Source organism: Rousettus aegyptiacus, unplaced genomic scaffold (genome assembly GCF_014176215.1).
Source record: "Rousettus aegyptiacus isolate mRouAeg1 unplaced genomic scaffold, mRouAeg1.p scaffold_m13_p_4, whole genome shotgun sequence".
Lineage (NCBI taxonomy): Eukaryota > Metazoa > Chordata > Mammalia > Chiroptera > Pteropodidae > Rousettus > Rousettus aegyptiacus.
The window spans coordinates 44668252-44692726 of NW_023416307.1; the positions used below are offsets into that span (position 1 = coordinate 44668252).

The window sequence follows — 24475 nt, forward strand, 5'->3', positions numbered from 1 at the left end:
CTGATTGGACAAAGAGAAGTTAATCATTAGCTGACCTCAAAAGAACAATTTGGACTAAAAGAATTCCCTCTCTTAAGAATTTGAACTGGGAGCTCCAGAACTAGAGACCAGTTATCTGTGAGAGCAGACTTGAAAATTTATGTACAGTCAAGATGAGGGAAATGATGTAGGTCATAGACAAGGTACAGTTAAAGAGGAACAAACATCGACAGTCAGCAGAAAAAGCACATAGGTCAAGAGGAAACATAAGATGTGTAGAGACACACAGGAATCATGACAGACAGTTAAGAGAGTGACTTTATTCCTGTGGATTTCCAGGTTTCATAAAGCCCAACCATAAAATGCTATTGTTCCTGTTCTTAGATTTCTGTGGGATTCCTCAGAGTATTTTTATAACACATCTCTTCTCGAGCTTGCCTGATCTGGGCTGTGTCCCCTGTACCCAAAGGGGTGTAACTAATATAGTACAGTAAGCAGACATCTCTCCCATTTCGAAAAATAAAACAATGGAGGTGGCAAGATGTGAGCAATTGTTGTATCTTGTCCCTCTCTGTTCTTCCCTCTCTGCTGCCTCCTCAAAATTAGGCCTTGTTCTCCTGCCAACTTCCTTGGCTTCTGATCAAGTGAATCCCCTAAAGTGAATTCAGGGGAGGAGAGAGCCAATCAGGGGGTGGGTCTCTTGTTAGCTCCTGGTGTGCTGTGGAGGACTTGAGCTATTCAACAGCTATTTAGTCATTTTGTGGGAAAGAGAGAAGGATGGGGTGTGCTGAGTCTTTTCTTTTGTGTAGCTTTTAAAATATCCTCTTACTGGTGATATTATGGTAAGGAGAGCAAAGCTGACTGGCTGCACAGGAGAAGCAAGTGAGAGAAGCAGCTAGATAGAATGGATATGGCCTGGGCTGAGGTCAGAGAGAAGGATTCTGGCCTTGGCTCTGTTACTTACTACTAGTTGCATGCCTTTTTATTGAGGCTTTTTCCTCCGTCTCTAAAGTGGGGAAGAGTAACCACTGAATGTGGAAAACATTCATAAACTGCAAAGAAACTGTGGTTGTTCCAGCATGTGTCTGGCTTCTGTTTAAACTTTTGTTTAAACTCTCCTTCTTGTCCCCTTTGCTTAGGTCACACTGGCTGCCTTGATGTTTTATAAACGTGATGGATTCCATCTTGGAACCTTTGTACTAGCTCTTCACTTTACCTAGATACTAGTCCCACAGATATGCTCCCTGTCTCCCTTTTATCTAAGTCTCTGTATTTATGTCTGTTTCCTTTTGTTTACATCTCTTCCTAGAATGTAAGTATGAGAGAAACAGGAACTTGTTTGGTTTATTACTATACCACCAGAGCCGAGAATGTAATAGTTGCTCAATAAATATGTCTTGGGTTATTAAAGAGAATTATTTCTGGGCTGATTACCTGGTATTGCTTCTCTACAGAAAAGCCTCCCCCCAGCTGCCCCCTGCACATAGAAGAAATCCAAATGCAACTCAGTGAATTTACTTTGAGCTGCAGTCCTTAGCTGCTGCCCTTATGACTACCAACTTGGGCTCATATTTGAATTCACTGTTGGCTTTTTTGGCCAGGGTATCTGAATAAGTATGACATGACTCCTGCAGCTGACACTCTGTGGGTTCTTTGTTTCAACTATTGTTGGTTCTTATCTTCTAAGGTCTTCCATAGCAGCCATCTACAAAGGGAACTTCACATATCATTATGTGATTCTATAATCTATATTTTAAGACAGAATAAATCAAACATAACTTCCAATATAATAAAAATATGCCCTACTGTGTCAGACAACAAACAAACAGGCAAACAAACAGAAATGTGCCTTATATATATGGAATTAAGGACTACTTCTTTAATTTTTAGGACATTGAAATATAAATATTTTATATGTCTAAAAACTGAAATTGATTTGAGGAGTTTTCATTAAATAATTTACATCAATTATCCATTAATTAATTGGATAATTAATCTTCTTCTTCTTCTTCTTCTTCTTCTTCTTCTTCTTCTTCTTCTTCTTCTTCTTCCTCCTCCTCCTCCTCCTCCTCCTCCTCCTCCTCCTCCTCCTCCTCTTCATCATCATTATCATCATCACCATATTAGTAGCCAACAATAACTGAGTATTTTGTGTGCTTTGTATTTTACTAAGTGCTCTAGACAAAGTATTTCCTAGATTCACAACAACTCTATGAGGTATGTACTACTGTTATTTTCATTTTGGATATGTGGAAAATAAAATTTAGGAAAGATAAATAACTTTTACCAGATCTTACAGCTAGTGAGGAGCCAAGCTGCATCTCTAAGTCCATACCAGTGTGATAAGAAGCCCACCACTGCTCAGGAATTTAGCATTTGAAATGTAAGATGAAATAAAGACCCATTTGTGGTTAAAATGGGTCTGAAGCTAATAGAAGTCTTGACAAAACTCTACTTAAGTGCAGTTTATCTTCAGGGAAGGGACATAAAAAAAGAGAAATTAGCATTCACAAAGTAGTTTCTCTGTATCAGGACTATATTGGGTCTATGATATTATATGATGATGCTCTATGGTCTTGGGTACTCTAGATGAGGCAATAAGAAACAGAAAAGGGTTCATTGCTAAAATTTAAGGAACTTTTGATAAAGTAAGGGTGGTCAGGATTAATTATTTGGATGAGACAAGCACTCCTTGGAAATATTCTGAGGCATTATATTCTGAAATGTTGGGTAAATCCACAAATCTTCTAGTTCCACCTAAAAAATTTTCATGTCTAAATTCACAGAGGGCCCACTTGGGTGGCTGCAAGTTCCCAGGTATAACTCAAGTTCCTAGATCAGTTCGTGAAAATGTCCTGGTCTTTGAAAACCTTGGTCTGCATCTGGATAGCTTTTAAGAGGATCTAAATGTCTGGGATCCCATCTCAGCAATCCTGAATCAGAATCTTCATGGGTGCTGTCTTCCTTTGTAGGGGTAATCCTATTTTCATGATTATTATTTATATACTATGCAAACACATTTCATCCAACAAGTCGTCCTATATATGTTACTGTACATGTTCATATGTGCCATTTCCTCTGTCTAGAACTAATTACTCTCCCTTCTTGATAGAGTTATCTCCTGCTCATCCTTCAAAACCTTCAATACACTTTACCTAGAGTTTTGCCCGACTTCTTAGGTGGTTTAGGATGCCTTTTAGTAGAAGAAAGCATTTCATTGAAAGCTGGGCTCTGGGAGCAGACTCCCTCAGTTTGAATTCTAGTTCTAGAACTTGGAAAGTATGACTTTGGACAAGTTATTTAACCTTTTTCTGTTTTATTTGCTCATCTGTAAAATGAGGATAATGACACTACCTTTCTCACAGGGTTGCCATGAGCATAAATGAAGTAATTCATGTGAAGCACTTAGAGCAAAAGCTCATACAAAGTAAGCATTAAAAAAATATTACTCATTAATCATGATATCCATGCACTGTGTACAAATTTCCATCTTATTTATTTCTCTATACCATAATACTTGATTTAATTATATTCCATATTAGGTTAAAAGCTTTTTAACCTAAGAAGGGACAATTGCAGAAGACTTTATAGTCTGAGCACCTATACAATGCTTTTAATACAGAATAGACACTGAAATATTTCTTGATTTAATAGTGGAGATTTTATTACCTTCCTAATGAATAGTGGTTTGGTAAAGTAGAAAGCTCAAGGTTTTAAAGTAAAATTCACCTTGGATGAATCTTTACTATGTTTCTTTGAACAAGTTAACCTCCTGAATTAATCAGATGAGGCTGCTGTAACAAAATACTATAACTTGGTAGCTTAAACAACGGACATTTATTTCTCACAGTTATGGAGGCTGGGAAGCCAAGATCAAGATGCCTACTGATTCAATGCTTGGGGAGGACTCTCTTTCTAGCTTGCCTTCTTACTGTGTCCTCATGTCCTGGAGAGAGGAAGCTCTGGTCTTTTTCTCTTCTTATAAGGGCACTAATCCCAGTATTGGAGTCTACCCTCATGACCTTATCTAAACCTAATCACATCCCAGAGGCCTCATCTCTTAGTACTATCACATTAAGAATTAGGGATTTAACATATGAATTGGGGTGGGGGAAAGCACAAATATTCAGTTCATAACACCTCCCTGATTCTCAGTTTCCTTACCCGTATTAATCAGGAATGTTTGGTGAGGATTAAAAGAGATTATATGTACATGGTGTCTGGCACAGTACCTGATCCAGATAAAAAAAAAAAAAACAATAAATGGAGGCTCCTCTTATTACAATTTAAGAAAAATACATGGTAGAATTATTCATATGTGCATGTAGATCTCAGAATTAGACCTGGCATACATACACATACATATATATATTATACACACATATTTATATATATGTGTGTGTATGTATATATGTATATACATACATATATTTCTATATATGTGTGTGTATATATATGTATAAATATAAATATGTATGTATATACATATATATATAATTTCCCAACTAAAACTGTTTGTAGTTATTATTTTATTATTTTTTTAATAACTCACAAACTCCTTTGTTTTCCAAGGGAAAAATTGACCATTGTTTTTTTCTGCAATCAACAATATGAAACTCTATGATAGGACTTCTCTTACTCAGGAAAAAAAACAAAGCAGACTTTGTGGATACATAAATGGGTATTTCCAGGTCCATCCTATCTATGTCTTATGGGGACACTCTGTCTGTCTTACAGCGGTACACATTAAAGAAGTGTTGAAGAAATGAATGAATACTCTTGAAACCTTTTTTTTGTGTACATTCCAGAGAATCATTTGTGCTTTGCAACTTGTGTTTTTCCAATATTGAGATGTTCACCAAACAGCAGGAAATGAAGTGTTGATGAGTACCTTCTTCAAGAACATCAAATAGATGCCTGGAGTTCCTGTTTCTCAGCCCTGTGGGCCATGTGCTGGGAATCTGGACACTTGGATCGTGTTACTATTATAAAGTTACTATTATAAAGTCTCATCTCACCTTTGGGTGCCACATTAGCTCTTCCCTATGTGATCTTACCTCACATCTTACAGAATTGTGTATCCCTTAAGAGCACAATGCTCTTCTCAATGTCCCCAGCAGCTAGCATGGGATCTGGTACACAAATGGCTGCATAGGGTAGTAGGGAGAAAATATGAACCATAGGAAGTCAAGTCAGGGGATCTCAGAATAGGAAAAGCTTGTGGTCATCAAATTGTTATTAGAATACTGTGTTTACTTGTAGGGTTCCTATTTTAAACAAATTGAAGAAGTCCAGGGAAAGAGCAACCAAATGATTGAAAGAATTGCAAGTGGACTATTTAGCTAAAGGTTTTATAAGGCTTCACTTAACTCAGGGGGAGAGAAATTGCTTTGCTTCAACATCATGCGTTTTTCATCTGTTTGTGTTTGAAGAACAAACCCAAATTGGATTCTCTTCAGGGCCTGGAACCCAGTGGGTACTCAGAGAATATGTGTGGAATGAATGATTCAGTGTTTTTCTCCTGGGCAATTCCTAGCCAGCCAAGACACTGTCTTCCTCCTTCAGGGCCTGAGCTCTGCTAAGAGGCTGCGGGTCACACAAAGGAAGGTTGATTTGTAAATCAGGTAAGCTCACTCTATTCAGTATCAGGGAAGATTCTCCACTGAGTGGTATGTTACGTGTGTTTGTGCTCATGTGTGTATGTGTGTAGGGGAATATTAGAAAAAAATCTTTTTTGGAGGAAAATCATTTCCAAACCACAAATTGACTTAACATAGCCTTAAAAGAGCAACTAAAAGTATTGTTAGGCATAGGGCTGGGGCCCTTGGGAAGGCATCTGGGATGGTTTTAGTAACTGGGTGGGAGGGGCGGTTCTGGAAATTTGCTCAGGCAGGTCCTGCCTGTCATTACTGGTTCGCTGTTGCCCTCTGCTGGCGAAACTGTTGTCATCTAGGAAACTGCAAATCTCACAAACTCCCAGGTTTCCTCATATGGTGGAGGAACGGGGTCCCTTTCCCGTCAAGTAAGGAAATGATGCTAGTGCTGAGGAACAGTGATGGTGAGAGGAGATGTGACAAATCCTCTCCCAGGAGAAACTGGCTTTTAAAACCGAGGAAATGAATCTTATGGTTCTAGTTTTCTATACCACGCTGATTTGCTAAAACCTTGCGCTTTCTTTTGGCTCCGCAGGGAGCACAGTGAGGAGGCTCAAACAGGACTAGGTCCCATCTCTAAATCAAATGTTGAGGGAATGGCAGGACAAGCACAGAAATCATTGTCATACAGAGAATATTGTGACTAGAGCCACAACTGAAGCGCTGATAAAGGCTTGTGTGTATTTTAAAGGTAAAGAAAGACGACATCCATTTGGGGGTGAGGATGATGAGGGTCAGGCTGCATGAAACAGATAGCATTTAAAGTGGGAACTTGAAAGATGGAGAGGATTTATTATTTTAAAAATATCTTTTTTCATAAAAGTAGAATATAAAAATATTTTTCATTATAAAAATTAAATTCTGGCTAAAGTATGAAAAGAAATAAAAGTCACTTGAAATCCCACCATTCAAAACATGTTAATGTTTTGATCTATGTATTTTGTGGTTGTTGCTGTTAAAAAATTGTCTGTGTACTGAAGGTAATAGTTTGTATCCTACTCTTTCTCACTTATTATGGCATGCACATCTTCCCAATGTTACTGATTATTTTTTGAAAATGTACTATTTAATGGGAGACGATTTCAACATAAACCTGAAGACAGGGTTCCCCAAATAGCAGGAGCCAAGGCTTACGGCTTGCACAGCACAAGGATTGTTCAATTTTTATTAATTCACTTCAGAAATTTCTTTTAGACACCTATAACCTCGGAGACACAATGCTAACTGACTGTCTTTGTGGAATTCACAATAAGAAAAAGAAACAGACATTAATTAGATAATCATAGAAATAACTATAAAATTGTATCTGGGATAAGTATTATGAAGGAGGAAAGTGCAGTGCTATGAAAGTGTATAATATTAGAAAGAAGAGAAGTAGAGAAAACTTGCCTGAGGAAGTCATAACTGCTTACCACTCTAAAAGTTAACTGGGTAAAAAAGATCAGGGAGAACATTGCCAAAAGAGGGAACAGCAATTTTGTTCAAAGGCCCGTTAGTAGAGATGGGCATGGTGAATACAGAAACTGAAAGGAAATCAAGGAGAATGGAGTGAAAAGACGTGGACTGTAGTGAGGTTGTAGAAGTAGGTAGGGCCTGACCTTGCAGAGCCTCTTAGACCAGGTGAAGAATTTTCATCATTTTTCATAAGAATGCTGGAGACCTGTTGAAGTGTTTTAAGCCAGAGTGGGGAGGTGAAGACAAGCTTTGTTTTGTCAAAAGGTCCATGTCATTGCAGTCTGGTGAAATGATTGGAAGGAAACAAGAGTAGATGTAGGTAAAGCAGCTATAGGTGACTAGGAGCTCAAACCTAGTGAGAAGGTGACTGCAATAATCCAGGTGGGAGATGAGGGAAGACTGGATCAGGATGGTAAAGACTGAGATGGAGAGAATAGATGGTGTTGAGAGATATTTTGGGAGTAAATGTCTAAGACTGGACGTGTGAGGTGAGAAAATGGGATGAGTCCAGAATGACTCCTACACCTCTGTCTTGCATACCTGGATGAAAGGAGGATTCTTCCCTGACATAGGAAACATGGCATGAGGACAAGGTTTGGAAGGGACAGTCATGAGTGTTGTCTTGGGGAGAGGATTCCCAGAGAAAACAGTTCAAGAAGTGATACGTATCATCACATCAGCTCTTTCCAGAGGTGGCTTTTACCACATTTTCACATCATGATGAAGGGTCTTCTGTTTGGAGGTGGGTGGTAATGGGGAGAAAGCCAAACTTAAGGCTAGATTTGGTATCTTGATACCTGTTTCAGGTTCCTGCACTACTGATTGCTAACTGTAAAACATTGGACAAGTTATTTTAAGGGTCTCTGGATCATAGTTTCCTTGTCTTTAAAACAAAGGTAATAATATCTAATGCAAAGGGTTGTTGTGAGGATTCAATGAGGATGTTGATATTCAAGGGCTTTGTAAAGCTCCACAAGCTGGACAAATGTAATATTGTTATTTCTATTCCTATATTAGTCCTGGATATTATCACTAACCAAACTTTAATTATATTATTAGGCATATGAAATTTCATGTTTTCTCCATGAATTCTTTGGGAAAAAAGAGTGGGATTGAAGTCTAAACAAATAAAAACACCACCTAGGCTTTTGAGATGGTGGCCCCCAACCATTTATAAGCCTGCTTGTTTACTTGAATTCAGACTTTTTCAACATGCAAATTATGCAGAGTCTGTGTCACAGTAGAGCACTCTCTGTGTTCCTAAAAAGAATTCTCTTTTTTTTTTCCCCCGAATCCTTTACCTTTTAAAATAAATCTCATTATGGAGTGCTGACATTTTCAGTAAAACCATTCAACCAAAAGCTGCAGTTTTTTCAGACTAAACACAAGTCTGATTTATTAGGCAGCAGTTTATAACTTGCTGCTAAGTAGATGCAATTTATTTAGAGAAATTTATGTAGATATCTGATAAGACATTTCAGAGTTCCTTTCTCTTTCTGACTAAAACTGAGAGTGTTAAACAGATCATCAAGAATTCTCTCATCTCTTATTGGAGTAGGAAGGGAGTATCACAGTGTTGTTGGAGTGGAGGGAAACCTTAGAAATAAGATTTAAACCAGAACCTTTTAACTCACCACTGACTCTACCAGCATATTCTAGTTGAGTGAATTTAAATGTGACTTTCTTCAAAGAATTGTGGGGAAATGTAATACTTATAAATACATAATAGTCGGCATACAATAGGACCTCCATCAATGATCTCATCCTTTGTTTCCTCCTCCTGCTTCTTGCTCTTTCTTGCTTTTTCCTTCTTCTCTCCTGTCTCCTCCTGTTCTTCTTTCCATTGATTTAACTCCTATCTTTGTTTTGCTTGTGTGTCTCTAAATTATACTGAGGATTGGCATATATTTGGATTACCCAGTTGCTTAGTGATATAGGTCTCTGCCAGTGATAATAACAGTTAATTTATAAAACACTGATTGAGAATCATGCTCCTTAATTCCCTCCCCAAATTTATGAGGTGAATATTAGTATTGTCTCTATTTCTCAGATAAGGGACATGAGCCAAAGACTGATTAAAGTCTGATCTTTCAGAATTAGTGAGTAATAGAACTAGAAGTTTCCATTCCTGCCCTCAATCAGTTGAGTCTTTCAAAATGATTATAATTGGCACTCATTTATTCATTCTACAGATATTTATTTAGTGTAGGTTCTTTAATAGGAACTGCATAGAATGAGTAGCTCAACAAACATAGTGTCCACCCTCATGAAACACACACACACACACACACACACACACACACACATACACACACACACAGTGATGATACAAGCCCATACTTTCTGGCTCTGCCCTACCCTCTGTACTTTGTGTTCATTCTCATCTGTCAGTGTCCATGTGGTACTTGTTACTAAACATTTTACATATAATTCCTCCTTACAAACAACAATGAGTTCCACGAAGGAAGCAGAGTCAGGATGCTTTGAGAGTGTAATAGGGGGTCAAGTGCATGTAAGAGTTAATGAATTCCTCTTCAGATGAGACATTTGAACCATGACTTGCACAATGAGTTTTCTTAGCCTGCTCTGAGATGATGCTCAGTTTCTAGAAGCCAGACCAGTTAGGTACCTTAGATTTGATCCTCAGAGCAAAAAGATTCTGTTTCATAAAGTGAACGGTCAGTGATATCATGCCTTTTGTATTTTAAAAATAGCCTTGTGGTTACTCTGCATGGAGAGAAATGAAGCGCCTATACTATCTTTGCATTAGATTGATTCTGTATAGTGTAGATTCAGATAAGAATCAGTCACAAATCATCCTTTTTAGTTTCTTAGGGAAGATTAAACATATACTAAGGCAATTCTAATAAAAGTCATGAAGTGCTATATACTAAAGACTACAGTAAACAGACAGTAAAAGTGTTGCGAGTGAGAGAAATTATAGACCACGCTCTCGTTCTTTTAACCAGAAGCCATTGTTTTGATTCCTTTTTGTTCCCTCTGTTGGAGAGACTTTTAACTCTTAGAATTTTTTTATATACGCCCTGAAAGGCCCTCAAGTGTGAAGCAAATACATTCAGGAAACACTTATCTAGTGTCTAGTTGTCCTTGGCTAATAAGAATCCTACTTCACTTATTTCACTGTATTTCTACCACAAGGATATGATGGGATGAACTTGAAACAGTGATGGCTTGGGGATCAGTGGACCTATGTTCAAATCTCCATTTTATCTCCAGTTAGCAATGTGACCTTTGGAGATTAGCATAAACTAATGCATAGTAAGTAAAGTTTGTGCGGATTGTGTTCGAACAGAGATGTCTTTCATATCCTTGGAGGAATGTGTGCTCCATGATGTTTTTCTGGAGAATGGGAAGATATGGAGGAGTATGAATCAATCAACTGCCAACTTGATGTAAACTTGCTACTTCCCTAAGGATCTGTCATCAGTAGTAATCGTTGAGCTCTGTGGCCATAGAACACTTACCTGTGATCTTCCACCTTCCCTCCTACCTTGGTCATAGAGCCAGACTGAGAGAGGAGGTGGTATTCCTCACCCTAACTTTCTTCTGAGTGATCAAACCTCACCATCTTCTGTGTTAGTAGAGATATTTAAGTATATGCCATTATATTTAACCTGGAAAAATTATGCCATCAACTTTTCTTCTCCATGGTGATTTCTACAGGATAGACCACTGGAACAATGAGAAGGAGAGGATTTTGCTGGTCACAGACAAGACTCTCTTGATCTGCAAATATGACTTCATCATGCTCAGTTGTGTGCAGCTGCAGCGGATTCCCCTGGATGCTGTCTATCGCATCTGCCTGGGCAAGTTTGCCTTCCCTGGGATGTCACTGGACAAGTAAGAATGATGTCTCAGACTTGGAGAAGTGGTGCAGAGGGGGAGGGTTATTCAAGGAAAAACAATTACAAAGTTAAGTTCCATACTATAAGCTGGGAGAACCCAAAGGGGAACAGGGAAGCTCTACAGGTGAATTTAATCAATCATTTAGTCTCTCCTCTATGTCAGACACCAAGGACAACATTTTAAGTAAATTTGTACTTTAACATGATAACCTGGCAAGTAAATGTAAGGTGAAAAGATCTGTGGGATCATGGAGGAAATGTTCTCAACCAATTTGTGTGGCAGAGAATCAGCAAGGCTTTCCTGGAGAGGCACTTGAGCCAATATCTGAAATTAGGTAGGAGTTAGCCAAAGAAGGGGAAATAAAGTGTAAGAACATTTCAAACAAAGAGAACAGCACAACAGAAGGAGCGAAGGTGGGAAAAAAATTGACGCCTTTAGGAATTAAAATTATTCTGTAAAGCTCAGGGGACAGAATCCACAATGGCTAATAGCTCTTCTTAAAATAAATCTTCTTGGGATCTTCCCTGATGACTTAGTGGAGGGGACATCAACTGTCTCAGAGATGTTGATAGTTACCAAGAGACCTGGTGAGGTCTACAAAGGAGTGTTGCTGAACTGAGTAAATTCTTGTCGTGATCTCAAAAAGAGATGTTTAGATCTAACATCTTATATCTAAGTCATAAAGACAACAAACTTCCTCTGACCTCTGAATGTGAGCTCTTCTCATTGAACTGTGAACTACTTAAAGGCAGGTACCATATTTTTTAGGGGGGAGGCAGGGGGTCCTAGAAGCAACTGGCATTGGGCCTGGCACATAGTAAAAACAGAAAAATCTTTCTAAAATACTAAAAAAGCAGAGCTTAGTCAAGTGATTGGTTTTCCTTATATAAAGCATACCATATCAAAGATCTATTTTTTATTTACTCTTTTCATGAATGTAAGAAGTGATTAAGTTCACCAACTTTTTGAACTGGTGGAATTTTCTAATAATGTATGCTCATCATAAACATATATTTAAACATCACAGAAAATGTTTTTTTTTCAGGAACTACCTCTCTTAACCCAGATTTTCAGTTCTCCAGGATTATCTCCATAGGCAATAGTCTGCAGTTTCACGTGTGTGTATGCGTGTGTGTGTGTGTTTGTGTGTGTTTAAAGAAATAGTCTATAAATATACTACAATAGAAATGTCTTTGTGTGTGTGTATATATATACATATATAGGTATATATATGTGTGTGTGTGTTTGTACACATTTGTAAGTCTATATCTACACACAAATTATCACTAATTATTTTACTCAATAGTATACATGTCACAAACTGTTTTGACTCAAGATATTTTACTTTGTAATATACTTTGGAAACTTTATTATATAATCAGGTGTAGATATACCTCAGTCTTTTTAATAATGCAGCATATTCTATTTTAAGCCTAACCTATTTATCCAGCCTCTCATTAATGGATATTTATTTTTATCTTTCTACTACAAATGTACTATAAATATCCTTGTCTATAGGACTTTGTATAGATGTGCGAATGTACCTGTAATATAACTTTTTATAAGAGAATTAGGTCAAAAGTCGCCTGAATTTTAACTGAAAGATATTGCCACATCGTCTTCTAAATGGGTGACACCAGTTTCTGCTCTCATGGAGTGTAAGAACATCATTTGTGACACATCTTTACCAACATTGTGTATTATGAAACTCTTGCTTTGCCAGTGAGATAAAGAAAAATATCTTATTTTTGTTTTAATTTTTATCACAAAAATTTGAAGGAACTTGAGGTTGTTTTTCTTATGTTATAAAGACATTTTATTTATTTTTCTCTGAACTATTTTGACCATAGCCCATTTTTTAAATTGGGATATTTATTTTTTTCTTATAGATTTATAAGAGTTTCTTATATATAAAAGAACTTGATCTTCTGTCTGCCATATATGTTGCAAATATTTTTTTCCCCAGTTTGTCACAGTTCTTTTAACTTTATAATGCTATTTTTTACTTTGAGTTTTAGGTTGTCAAATTTATCTGTCTTTCAAAATTTATAAGTTTATTTCTTTTTTGAGAAAAACTTTCTTTCTCTACACTGAAATTATAAAATATATTTCCAAGTTTTCATCTTGTTTTTGTAGTTTTATTTTTAGAAAGTTATGTTTATGTTTCATTTAGAATTTAACTTAAGTAAATAAAAAGATATGCAATCAGTTGTATTTTTTATCCAGATGGCAGGCTGGATTACTTAGCATCATTTATTCAATCCTCTATCTTTTTTCCTTTATCATATGTACTGTACTATGTTTGTTTCTACTTCCAAATTCTCCATTGCACTCCATTTATCTGTTTATTAGTGTACAAAATAGCTTTAATTATTATAATCTTTATTTATGTTTTAATAACTGGTAGAGTTACTCCCCTTTTATTCATCCTTTTTTTAGAGTTTATGTTTATTTTTTCAGCAGCTTACCAAGTTTTTTAAAAAAACTTATTTTTATTAGGATTTCTAAATATTCTATCAACCTTCCATTTCTAAGATAAACACATTTAGTCATGGTATATTATTCTTTTTATGCATTCATGGATTTGGTTTTCTGATATTTTATTAGAGTTATGTGTCTATGTTCATGAGGAATATTAGCCTATTATTTTCATTCTTTTGTAAATGTCTGTCATGTTTTGGTATTTGGGTGAGGCTGGTCTTATAAAACAAGTTGAAAAGTGTTCTCTCCTCTTTTGTTTTCTAAGAGATTCTGTTTCTTAATGGTATTATCTCTTCCTTGAATATTTGAAAGAATTTATAAGGAAAATCTTGTAATTCCTAGACTTCTTTGCAGGATAGTTTTTGATAATAAAGTTACTTTTTAAAAAGTAAATACTGAGTTACTCATAATTTTTCTTAGGTTTGTATTAATTTTGGTTAATAGATGAGGAATTTGCTGAGTTCATTTAAGTTGTATTTGAAAGCATCAGGTTGTTCATATTTCATTATTATCCTTTAAATGGCTATAAGATATTTAGTGAAATATTTTTCTTTTCTAATAGTGGCAATTTGGATTCTCTCTCTTTGTTGTTAATGAACATAACCACTTTTATTGGTTTTAACAAAAATATGCTGTTTTTTAATTTGTTCTTGTATATAGATATAATTAAATATATATTAACTTTGTTTCCTCATCTATCAAAGATCCATTCATATTAAGTGTCATTCTGTTTCATTAAAAGTCTTATTGAATATATCTCTATATAATCACCTAGATATAATTGAATTTTACTTTGTAATCTGACTTGGGGGTCTTTTCTTTTAATTGGTAATATTAACCTATTTACACATATTGATACAACAGTTATGGCCTTAGTTCTCCCATCTTGATTTTTATATTATTGTATTTAAATATATATATATATATATATATATATTGCATTTCCTATAGTTCCCTTGCTTTTCATTGAGTGTGTGTGTGTGTGTGTGTGTGTGTTCGTGTGTGTAAAATAAATATGTATATTTGACACGGTTTATAGTCTACCTTTTTCTACTGGTGATTCTAAGTGTATGTAACTTAACACAGCATTCTTAATCCTCTTTTTTAAATATTATCTATTGACTTCCTAATATAAACCTATTTACACTAACAACCCACCACCTATTTTGTCTTCTTTTAAAATTTGTCTATCTTTCATTTTTTAAAGTAGTTTATTATTATTATTAGTTACTTTGGTGGTTACTAATTTAAGTAATATGCTTCCACTTGATGTGTCATCTTAAATATTGTATATTAAACCTCCATTCTAAAAACTAACAAATCTTCCTATTCATACTATTTCCACATTCTCTCATCCTCTACTTCCCTACTTTCATTAATTTTACTAGACAAAGTTCATTTTTTATGGCATATTTTATTTTATTTCCCATGAGGCATCCAATTATTACCACAGAGAGTTGATGCAATTCCAGCCCTCCTAATTAACTTGTGTAGCTTTATCCAGATTTGCATTCTGGAGTTAGAATGAGAAAGCCAGTGCCAGCAGCTGGCATGCTGTTAAATGTTAAAGGGCTTTCTCTGGGCCCCTGAAGGTAGGAACATAATGTGGTGAAGGGGTACTTTATGTTCTGCTCAATTTTTTAGCAAACTTTCATAGTTGAGTTCTGAGCTAAGAGAAGAGTCCTGGGTTTCAGTCTCAGTTTCACAACTGTTAACTTTGTTTCCTCATCTATCAAAGATCATGCATATTAATTGTCATTCTGTTTCATTAACGGTCTTATTGTAAGGCTCTAATGAGATAGCTTGAAAGCAATTCGTAATATGCCTAGTAGATATCAGGTGTTAACAAGTTCTGATTCTCTCCCAGATAAAAGCTTTTGTTAACATGAAACTTAGTAGATTAATTTGATTGTTATCTTTATTTCCAAGTCAGTTGGCCCTTCTTGGTTGGGCATTAAGTCAGCAAGATCAGAGGTCAGGCGGCAGTAGTCAGAGAATGGAGGAAGAGGCAAGGGAAAATCAGTTGCTAAGTAATTATAAGCTGACTCCAGAAGAAATCTTGGCAGTCTGAGCAAATTCCCTTGTCTTAAGAAAATGCAATGATTTAACATTAGCACCCACTAGGTGTAGTGGTAATGCTGACATGGTTGCCCAAGAGCTTGTACCTCCCCTGTGCCATTTGACCTTCGAATCCCAAGAATAAGTGGCACAGATTGAAACTTGTTAGAGATGAGACTAATGAGATCAAAAGAGGTTCAGGGATTCAGGAACCATCAGCTAATTAGTATTAGAACTGGATTTCAAAATCAATTCTTCCAATTCTCAGTCTGGTATTATTTTCTTTGGATAAATAATATTTTAACTCCCTTTCTCTTTCTCTCCTTTCACTCCTTTCCCTCTTTCTCTATGATCTTTCTTTTTTTTTTTTTTTCCCCTCTCTCTTTTTCTTTCCTCTTCTCTGTCTGTCCGAGTGAAGAATTCTGTTAATATAGCTTCTGCTTCCCTTAAGAAGCCATGAAGAGGACTACTGGAACTTAGAACATGTGCCAGCGTATCCCACATACTGGTGCTTACAAGACAGAGTTGTTTTGTTTCATTCACTGTTTGCCTTTGGCTTAATTTGAAGGGAGATGGCTATGGCAAGTGACTGTGAAAGGCTGTGGATCATTTATTTGTGAGATGAAGCCAGATTCCCTCTGAATTAGAGCATTTCCCAGAGACATAACTAGGAAATAGTTAAAGGCCTAGTTTATTCTCTTGGGCAGTGGTCCCCAGCCTTTTTGGTACCAGGGACCAGTGCTCCAGTGAGAATCAAATGCCTGATGATCTGAAGCGGAGCTGAGGTGGTGATCCTAGTGCTGGGGAGCGGCTGCAAATACAGATGAAGTTTTGCTGCCTCGCTTGCTGCTCACCTCCTGCTGTGTGGCCCAGTTCATAATAGACCACAGACCAACTAGTACCAGTCCGTGCCCCAGGGGTTGGGGACCCCTGCTCTAGGGTAACTAGTTGCTAGTACATATCTTTTGTTGTCTTTCCTTACCTGGGATGGGAACCCAAATTTTATTTCTATCATAATTGGAAATCTATCATTCTGAGATTTTAATTAAAAATAGATTTTCATAATTCAAAAAGTGAGGGAGGGAAGGGAAGACTAGATTTCTATGAGAGGTAAGCATAAGGCTAAAGCTATAACTAATCTTACCTACACCAATTTCTTGCTGTTCGAATTTGAACAATTTAACTCTTGGGATCTCAATTTCCAATCTATAAAACATCAATAATAAAAATCCCTTCCAGGTCTAACTCATAGGTCATTGTAGATTTAAATGGTGAATGCAAAAGTGCTTTGTAAATTGTAAAGTGCTAAAATACATTAAGTTGTCTCTTAATGAGTTCTAAAAATCCATGTTTACTTGCCATTTCTCTCCCTCCACATTTCTTTTTTTAATATGCTCACAATAGATAATGATGAGGAAACTGTGACTGAGTGGTCAAGTGACTTGTATTTAATCATGAAAATATATGGTGGTGAGGCCTGAAACATAAGATCCTCTGATTTCAAATCCTTCCTTTGTCATGTACCTAGTTCATATTTGTCCTCAAATGCACTATAATTTTTGAGGATAAGTGGGCCCCATCTCTTTATCTCTGCTCTCATCTGAACTCTTGATGAGATGGTAGAGTGTAGATAGACAGTATTAATCTTAGAAAGATGCCTGAGGGCCAATCTTAGATATGCTTCTGAGTGTCTTAGAGCAGTCACATAATAGTCCTTGCCTTAGTCTCCTTCCTCATTTATAAACTGAGAGGGTAACAGTATCTACTTCATCAGTCTGTGTTAAGGATTAAATGGGATAATATTTAAAAAATACTTAGAAAAATACCTGGTATTGTAGTAAGCACTTAGAATATACAAGACTTTATAATAGGTTTGGTAGAAAGACACTAGTTCACAGGTGGATTTAGGGATTTGGGTCCTGAGGTACCTTCCCAATATCAGTCTTCTTCAACCTTTGCTGAGTCTCTCAATTTCCTCATTTATAAAATCTCAAAGGGTTTTTGTTTTTGTTTTATTTGTTTGGTCTTGAAATCCTGTGGGTTTTTGTGTTTTTATGTTTTTTTGGGGGGGGGGTTGTTTGTTTGTTTGTTTTTTTGTTTTCGGCACTACTGTGTTTGTGCAGCAATTTTTCATTTATCTTAGGGGGCAAATGATTTTACCTACTTAATTACTCCTGTGGAAAAAAAAATGTCTCTAAAGAGGTTTTCTGCTGGGATATATTATTGTTGTCACATTAATATGCCAACAAAATCTGAGAGGGAAGGTCAGGCCAATAAATGTCTTCCTGCCAGAGTAGGCATGTCAGATTTATGTCTCCATGCTGTTTTCAATTTGCAATCTGCACAACATAAGGAATAAGCAACACTGCAGAAGCAAAGTGAGGCTTGGGAAACTGCTTGTGGTGGTCACCAGAACTCATCCTCTTTGTAGAGATGCTGGTGAGAACAGGAGCTGGGAGTCGCCACCCCCACCCCGTAGTTGACTTAGTGCCAGCACACAGAGGGCAGGTGGAGGGCATCCCAGACATTACTCTATCACTTCAGCCTTATTCCCTTGCCCAAAGGCCAGTGAGCTGCTCTGTGCACCCAGAGTTCTAATTTGGCCTCTATTCCTCAGACAAGAGCTTCAAAGGGCCTCTGCTCTGCTCTGGGTGAAACCGGCTCCTGGCCCAGGCTGATTCTGCTGGCTTTGCGTCTGTCAGTACATTCTAATCACTGTTTTAAGTGTGGTTCTGCAGAACACCTTGTAAAATATTTGCTATTGCTCCAGCAACATCTCCTGTCTAGACAACCTAATTATGAGCGCAGAGCAAACAGCTGAAGAGTATGCCACCCCAAGGATTGCCTAACTCCAGGAGTGGGGGTGGGAGGGCAGTGGAGGGGATATGGATGGCATCGGTTACTTTTTTTGTTGACTTGACCAGAAAATTGGGTCCTCCAAAAGAATCCAGCTAACTTTTAATTAAAAAGAAACTACCTGGTAGAAGCTTGCATTTTGTCGTTTTGCCAAACTCAATGGAGGATTATTTCCCTCCCATCACATCTTTTTCTTGGCTTTAAAGGTGGTTTGTGGTCTTTGCTTTAAGAAGGAAAAAGCCGCTGATTTAATCATCTGCCCTCCCAGCAGCACTCTGAAAATAAAAAGTAGCCCCCTAAACGTATGCTTCTTCCAAGTAGTAATTAGATTAATTCAATGAGTATTTTCTGAGCCTGGCGAGATGGCAGGCCTTGTTCATGACAAAGTGACAAGACACGGACTCTGTCTCCAAGATGTTCACAGACTTGCAGGAATACACACACACACACACACACACTCTCACACACACTCATGCTTTAACTAGGCTTTAGTTAATGCTTCAGTGGAAAGCCAACAGCATCATAGCACGGGAGAGGGAAAGAAAATTTCTACTGAGAGATGTGGAAAGATCTTAAAGAGGAGGTGCAACCTGAGCAGGTATTTATAGGATGAAGAGAATTTGGGCAGAGAGATAATGAGGAGCATTGCCATCCACACATAGGTAGACAAGTGACTGACTAGTGTGACCATGCCAGGTCTCCCATGGCGCTGGGTCCCAGCTGTTGAGAAGGTATGAGAGAAGAGTCTGAATGGTCTTGAACAATAATAATACGAAGAGTTTGGATGTTAGTTATATTAAGATGCGAGATGTTGAAGGTTTGGAAGGAGCCCAAAATGATTGGCATTTTGCTTCAAGAAGATAAGGGTGGCTACACTATAAGAGATGGTAGGAGAGGGCCGGCTAGGGGAGAGATTCTCTAACAGTAAAGCTGGAAAATTATAAGGACCTGAGCTGGACCAGTGGGTGAGAAAAGGAGGGCATGGGTTTGAGAAGACTTGGCTGAAGTAGAATCTCTGGCATGTGATGACTGGCTGGTGTGGGAGTGGGAAGGAGAAGGCACAAACTGTGAGCCTATAAGGGGAAGAAGCACTTCATCTTTATTACGTGGGGTACCTCATTGGCTATGGAAAAAGATTTTGGTTGGGATAAACTGTTCATGCAACTGACATTTATTGAGCACTTGCTGTTGCCATTTGCTCTGCTGGGTATAGTGATACCATCATGCTAAAGAGAGTGTTTTCTTTTTCTTTTTGTCATAGAGCTTGCAGTCAAAGGGGCAATCAGAGAGTGATTAAATAATCATACGGATAAGTATAAAATTACAACAGTGATGGTACTTTAAAGGAGAGATATATGGGGTGTGTGAATTATCTATTGCTGTGCAACAACTTATCTCAAAACTTAGTAGTGCAAAATAACAAACATTTATTATTCCTCTGTTTCTGAGTCAAGAATATGGGTGTGGCTTAGCTGGGTCCTCTGGTTCAGGATTTCTCCAAAGCTTCAAGCAAGGTGTCACTGAGGCTGTGGCATCTCGAAGCTCAACCAAGGGAGGATCACATTTAAGTTCACTCGTGTAATTGTAGGAAGGCTCCCGTTCTCAGTGGAGGATGGCCAGAAATAACAGTTCGTACCACGTAAGCCTTTCTCTAAGGCTACTGACATCATGGCTGCTGGCTTCTCAGAGGGAGCAAGGGAGATAGTGGGAGAGAGCAGGAGAGGTTGAGCAGGATAGAAGCCACAGTCTTTAGGTCACCTAATAGTGGAATTGACTGCTTACCACCTCTGCCACACTCTATTCACTAGAGGCAGGTTGCTAGGTCCAGCTCACACTCCAGGGGAAGCTATCACCCAAGGGTGTGAATATCAGGAAGCAGACATTTATCGGAGGCCACCTGAAAAGTAGCCTACCACATGAAGGACATCAGAGTATCTATTACAGGATTTGAACCTAAACTAGAGGGTAAAGGTCAGGGAAGTTTTTCTCTGAGGAAGGGATTCTGAAACTGGGATTGGGAGGATGAGTAAGAGCTGGCAGGATGAAGGGTGTTATGGAGAGAATGTTTTAAGGAGAGGGAAGGATATGTGCAAAGGAGGGAGGGAAACTGGTACCTCTGAAGAACTGTAAACAAGCTAACATGGCTTGCTAAATATGAAGGGCCTGAAGACACTGACATGGAGAGTTTTCTATTTAGATGTCGATGAGCTATGGCATTTTGAAGGAGTTAGAGCAATTCTCCTTTTACCTGTCACTTGTACTGGCATTCACTAGGGAATGAGGGGTTTACACTTAAAGCTGGTTTGAAAGCTCTCCCTCTAAACTGTGAGACTATCTCTGGAACTGCTGGGAAATGGGTCTGATTCAGTGTATAAAATGAATAAAATTGCGCACTTATCACTTAGAATAATTACTTATTGTGTAATGAGATAATGTTCATAAATCACCCTGAGCTTATTGGGGGAAGATGTTATATAAACACAAGGCTTTATCAGTGATGATGGAAACAGATCTGGAGGATTAAAATTAGGTGTGCATCTTGATACTATGTCATTTTACTACAAACTAAGAGACCTGCTAAGTTCACCTGAGTTTTTGAGAAGTGTTTTAGATTAAGAAGTGGAGGATCAGGGGTACTGGGAGGTAATTTGAATGGGTGTGGGTGTAGAGAGGTTGCGGGGTGGGGGGATGGGAGGTGCGGAGCATTGAGGAGCTCTCTTTTTAGCTCATTCACTCTAATAAAGAGGAGCACTAGTCTTGGTTAATCCTAGTTAAATGAATGTGACTATTTAAAAATGCAACAGAGATTTTTCTTCTGGACTGGGAGTAAGAAAATCTGAACTTTTGCCTCTATTCAGCCTTTAATTTTCTGTGTGTCCTTGAAATAAAGTTGTTTCCCCTCTCGGAGACCTAATTTACTCCCATGTAACATGAAAGGAGTTAAAGAAGATGATCTTTAAACTTTCTGCCATCTCATGGGCCAGTGATTAACCAAAATTTTATAATGTTCATTCCAGTTTTGTGCCCACAAAATAAGAACATTAAGAACTCTTTGTTAGCAGCTAAGGAATACTGTAAACAATGACAGTTTTTGTTTGAGGAATGTTTAACATTGGTGGCAGAACTTGAACTTTTGTGCCTTTATTTTTCAGACCCAAGGAAAAGATAGACTGGGAGAAAAGAAAATAGGCCGGAGTTGGTGTTTAATCCACTTTTTTTTTCTTTACTTTCAACTGACATTTCTTTTCTTTTTACTCTTTTTTTTACAGCCCCTGTTCTTCTCTTACTCCAAAGTCTCTGGACCTAGCTTTATACTTTTTATATAGTTTATATTTTTTTATGTCATATCATCCTCACATCTCTCTATTAAAAACATTCAGCCAAGTCTGAAATAAGTTAAATTATTCTTCATTTAGATGTGCCTGACTACTAGATTATCCATTCGACAGAGTGTTTACCTTACCAAAAAAGATATATTTTTAAAAACACAAAGCAAAGCATTTTCATTAGGTGGAGGTAGGATGAGAAGTTACTGAACAAGGATTCAGTCTTTTGTCTTTCCTGAGGATTAAGTCACTGGCTTCTCATCCCTTCCTTCCTCAAATACTCTCAGTAAATAAGATGTTGTAGAACAGTACTTTTCTCACCAAATTAATCATTATTTACAGAAATATTACTGCACTCCATGTGACTCAGGATAGAAAACCTTGAGAATAACTGAAGTCCAAGAAAAATTATCAATAACACTCGATTATCTAACAGGCAGACAAGTACAGGCACATGGTAACAAATCAAACAATGACAGGCATTCGATCTTAATGTACTTCTTCAAAATTTTAAATCTGTAAATCTTAAAAGAAATTTTTATTTTCAGCATTTATGAAAATTTTATGCTTTTTGATTTAGCATTTTTTATTTTTTGACTTATACATGAATAGAGAAAGCTACAATCTTTACAGTGCTGGAGTCACAAAATCCTAATATGTCTGCGAATGTAAGTGAATCATGGAACTGGTAGAATGTAAGTCCTCTCTTTTGAAGAGTGACATCAGGCTAAAGAATTGTGTTATGGTTGATTGGTTCATCTTCTCCTTCCACTCAGGCAAAAGCAACAACTTTTATTTTCTCTGTAGAGTGTCTTTAGGCATGAATAAAAGAGACCCAATTTTCTTTTTCTACCCTTTCTCACCTACATTAAAATCCTGAAAATTCTGTCTTCAACACTTATGTTAGCTTTCAGAGTAGGAAAAATGTCTGTTAAATGCAAATGGCATGAGGTAACATTTTTTAGACTCTCTTGAAGCTAAGTGTGCCACCTGACTAAGTTCTGGCCAATGAATTCTAAGCAGAAAAAATGAGAGAGCCCTCTGGGAAGACTCCTTGAAAGACAAGGAAATACTCTCCCCTCTACCTTTCCACTTCCCCCTCCTTCTACCTGTAATGTGGATGTAATGCTCCAGCCACCATCTTGCATCATGGATCCAAGAAGCAAACCTTGGGGCGGCAGAGGCAGGAATCTGGAATCAGGCTTCCATTCCTGAGCTGCTCACCTCTGATCTTATTTTACCAAGAGGAGATGTGTGGTTCACCTTAGTTAAGGTGTTTCTGTTTCATGCAGCCAAACCTAATGCTACCGAATAAAGCCTATTTGGAACTGGGCTGCACAACAGGTGGTGAGCTGTGGTCAAGCCAGTGAAGCTTTATCTGTATTTGCAGCTGCTTCCCAGTGCCTAGCATCACCACCTCAACTCTACCTCAGATCATCAGGCATCGGTGCCAAAAACATTAGGGACTGCTGCTTTAAGGTGTTACAAAATACTAATAGACAGCGACTACCTGAGAAGCTACTGAGTCTCTGAGTGGGGCAATTAGAACTACAGGTCTGTGCTTAACAGGAAAGAAGTGTTAATCATTTACTCAACTCAAATCCTTTTAGTGACAAACTAAAGGAGAGGGAGAGCCTGTTTTCTGATAGGATTACAAATTTGATGAGTTGATTTGAGAGAGCCTAATCCCTAATTAATTGGAAGCAGGGGATCTGTTTCTGTGAGCAGGGAAAGCACATGTTAAAATACTCCTAAGAACAACATGGGATCCGCCAAATCAGACTAAGCAGGAGGTGTATGGAGTTAGAGGGATAACTCTGCAGGTATGTATAGAGAAGTAACCTTAAACCTAATATGTGGCCACCTAAAACACCTAGGGATATATTTGACGATGAGCCAGCAGGCAGAGGAAGCTAGTTCTAATGCAAAACCTAACTTATAATTGAGAACATTATGTAATTAATATTCATTAACTTTTTTAGTTAAAAAGTTATTTTAGCTATTTCCTATAGTACAGTCATTGTGTGTTCTTTGTGTTTTTTTCTCCTTCACACTAAGTCAGATATTGCTATGTCCAGATCCTGAAAACAAGGTTTAGTTGTAATAGTTTTATTTTAATTGTTATCATTTTTATAATTAAAAAAAATTTAATTGCAATTTGCTTATGATATATTAGTTTCAAGTGTACAACATAGTTAGATTTTTCTATTACTTACAAAGTGATCTCCCTGATAAATCTAGTACCCATCTGAAATGATACATAGTTATTACAATGTTATTGACTATATTCCTTATGCTATACTTTATATCCCCAGAGCCATACTGTAACTGCCAATTCCTACTTCTTAATCCTTTCTTCTTTTTCGCCCAACTCCCAACCCCTTTCCCATCTAGCAACCACCAAAACATTCTCTGTATCTATGAGTTTGTTTCCATTGAGGCTTGTATGTTTAATTTGTTCTTAAGAGTCTACATGTAGGTAAAATTATATGGCATTTGTTTTTCTCTGTCTGACCTACTTTGCTCAGCACAGTACCCTCTAGGTCCACCCATGTTGCTGGCAAGATTTCATTCTTTTTATGGCTGACTAATATTCCATTATATATGTACACCACTTTTCCATTCATCCACTGATGGACACCCAGGTATCCTCCACATCTTGGCTACTGTAAACAATGCTGTAATAAACCTATGAATTCACATGTCTCTTCAAAGTAGTGTTTTGGTTTCCTTTAAATACCTAGAAGTGGGATGACTGAGTCTTTCTTTTACTCTTGTTATAGCTTTTGTTTTAAAGTC

At 37.4% G+C, this 24475-nt stretch overlaps 1 protein-coding gene across 1 annotated transcript in view; it reads left to right on the forward strand.

The window, feature by feature from the left end:
* Positions 1–24475, forward strand: part of TPRG1 (tumor protein p63 regulated 1) — a 122792-nt gene that overhangs the window by 43787 nt on the left and 54530 nt on the right. Inside the window, exon 4 of the mRNA XM_016136241.2 lies at positions 10773–10949. Within this exon, the coding sequence (XP_015991727.2) occupies positions 10773–10949 (177 nt within the window). The remainder of the gene's footprint in view (positions 1–10772; positions 10950–24475) is intronic.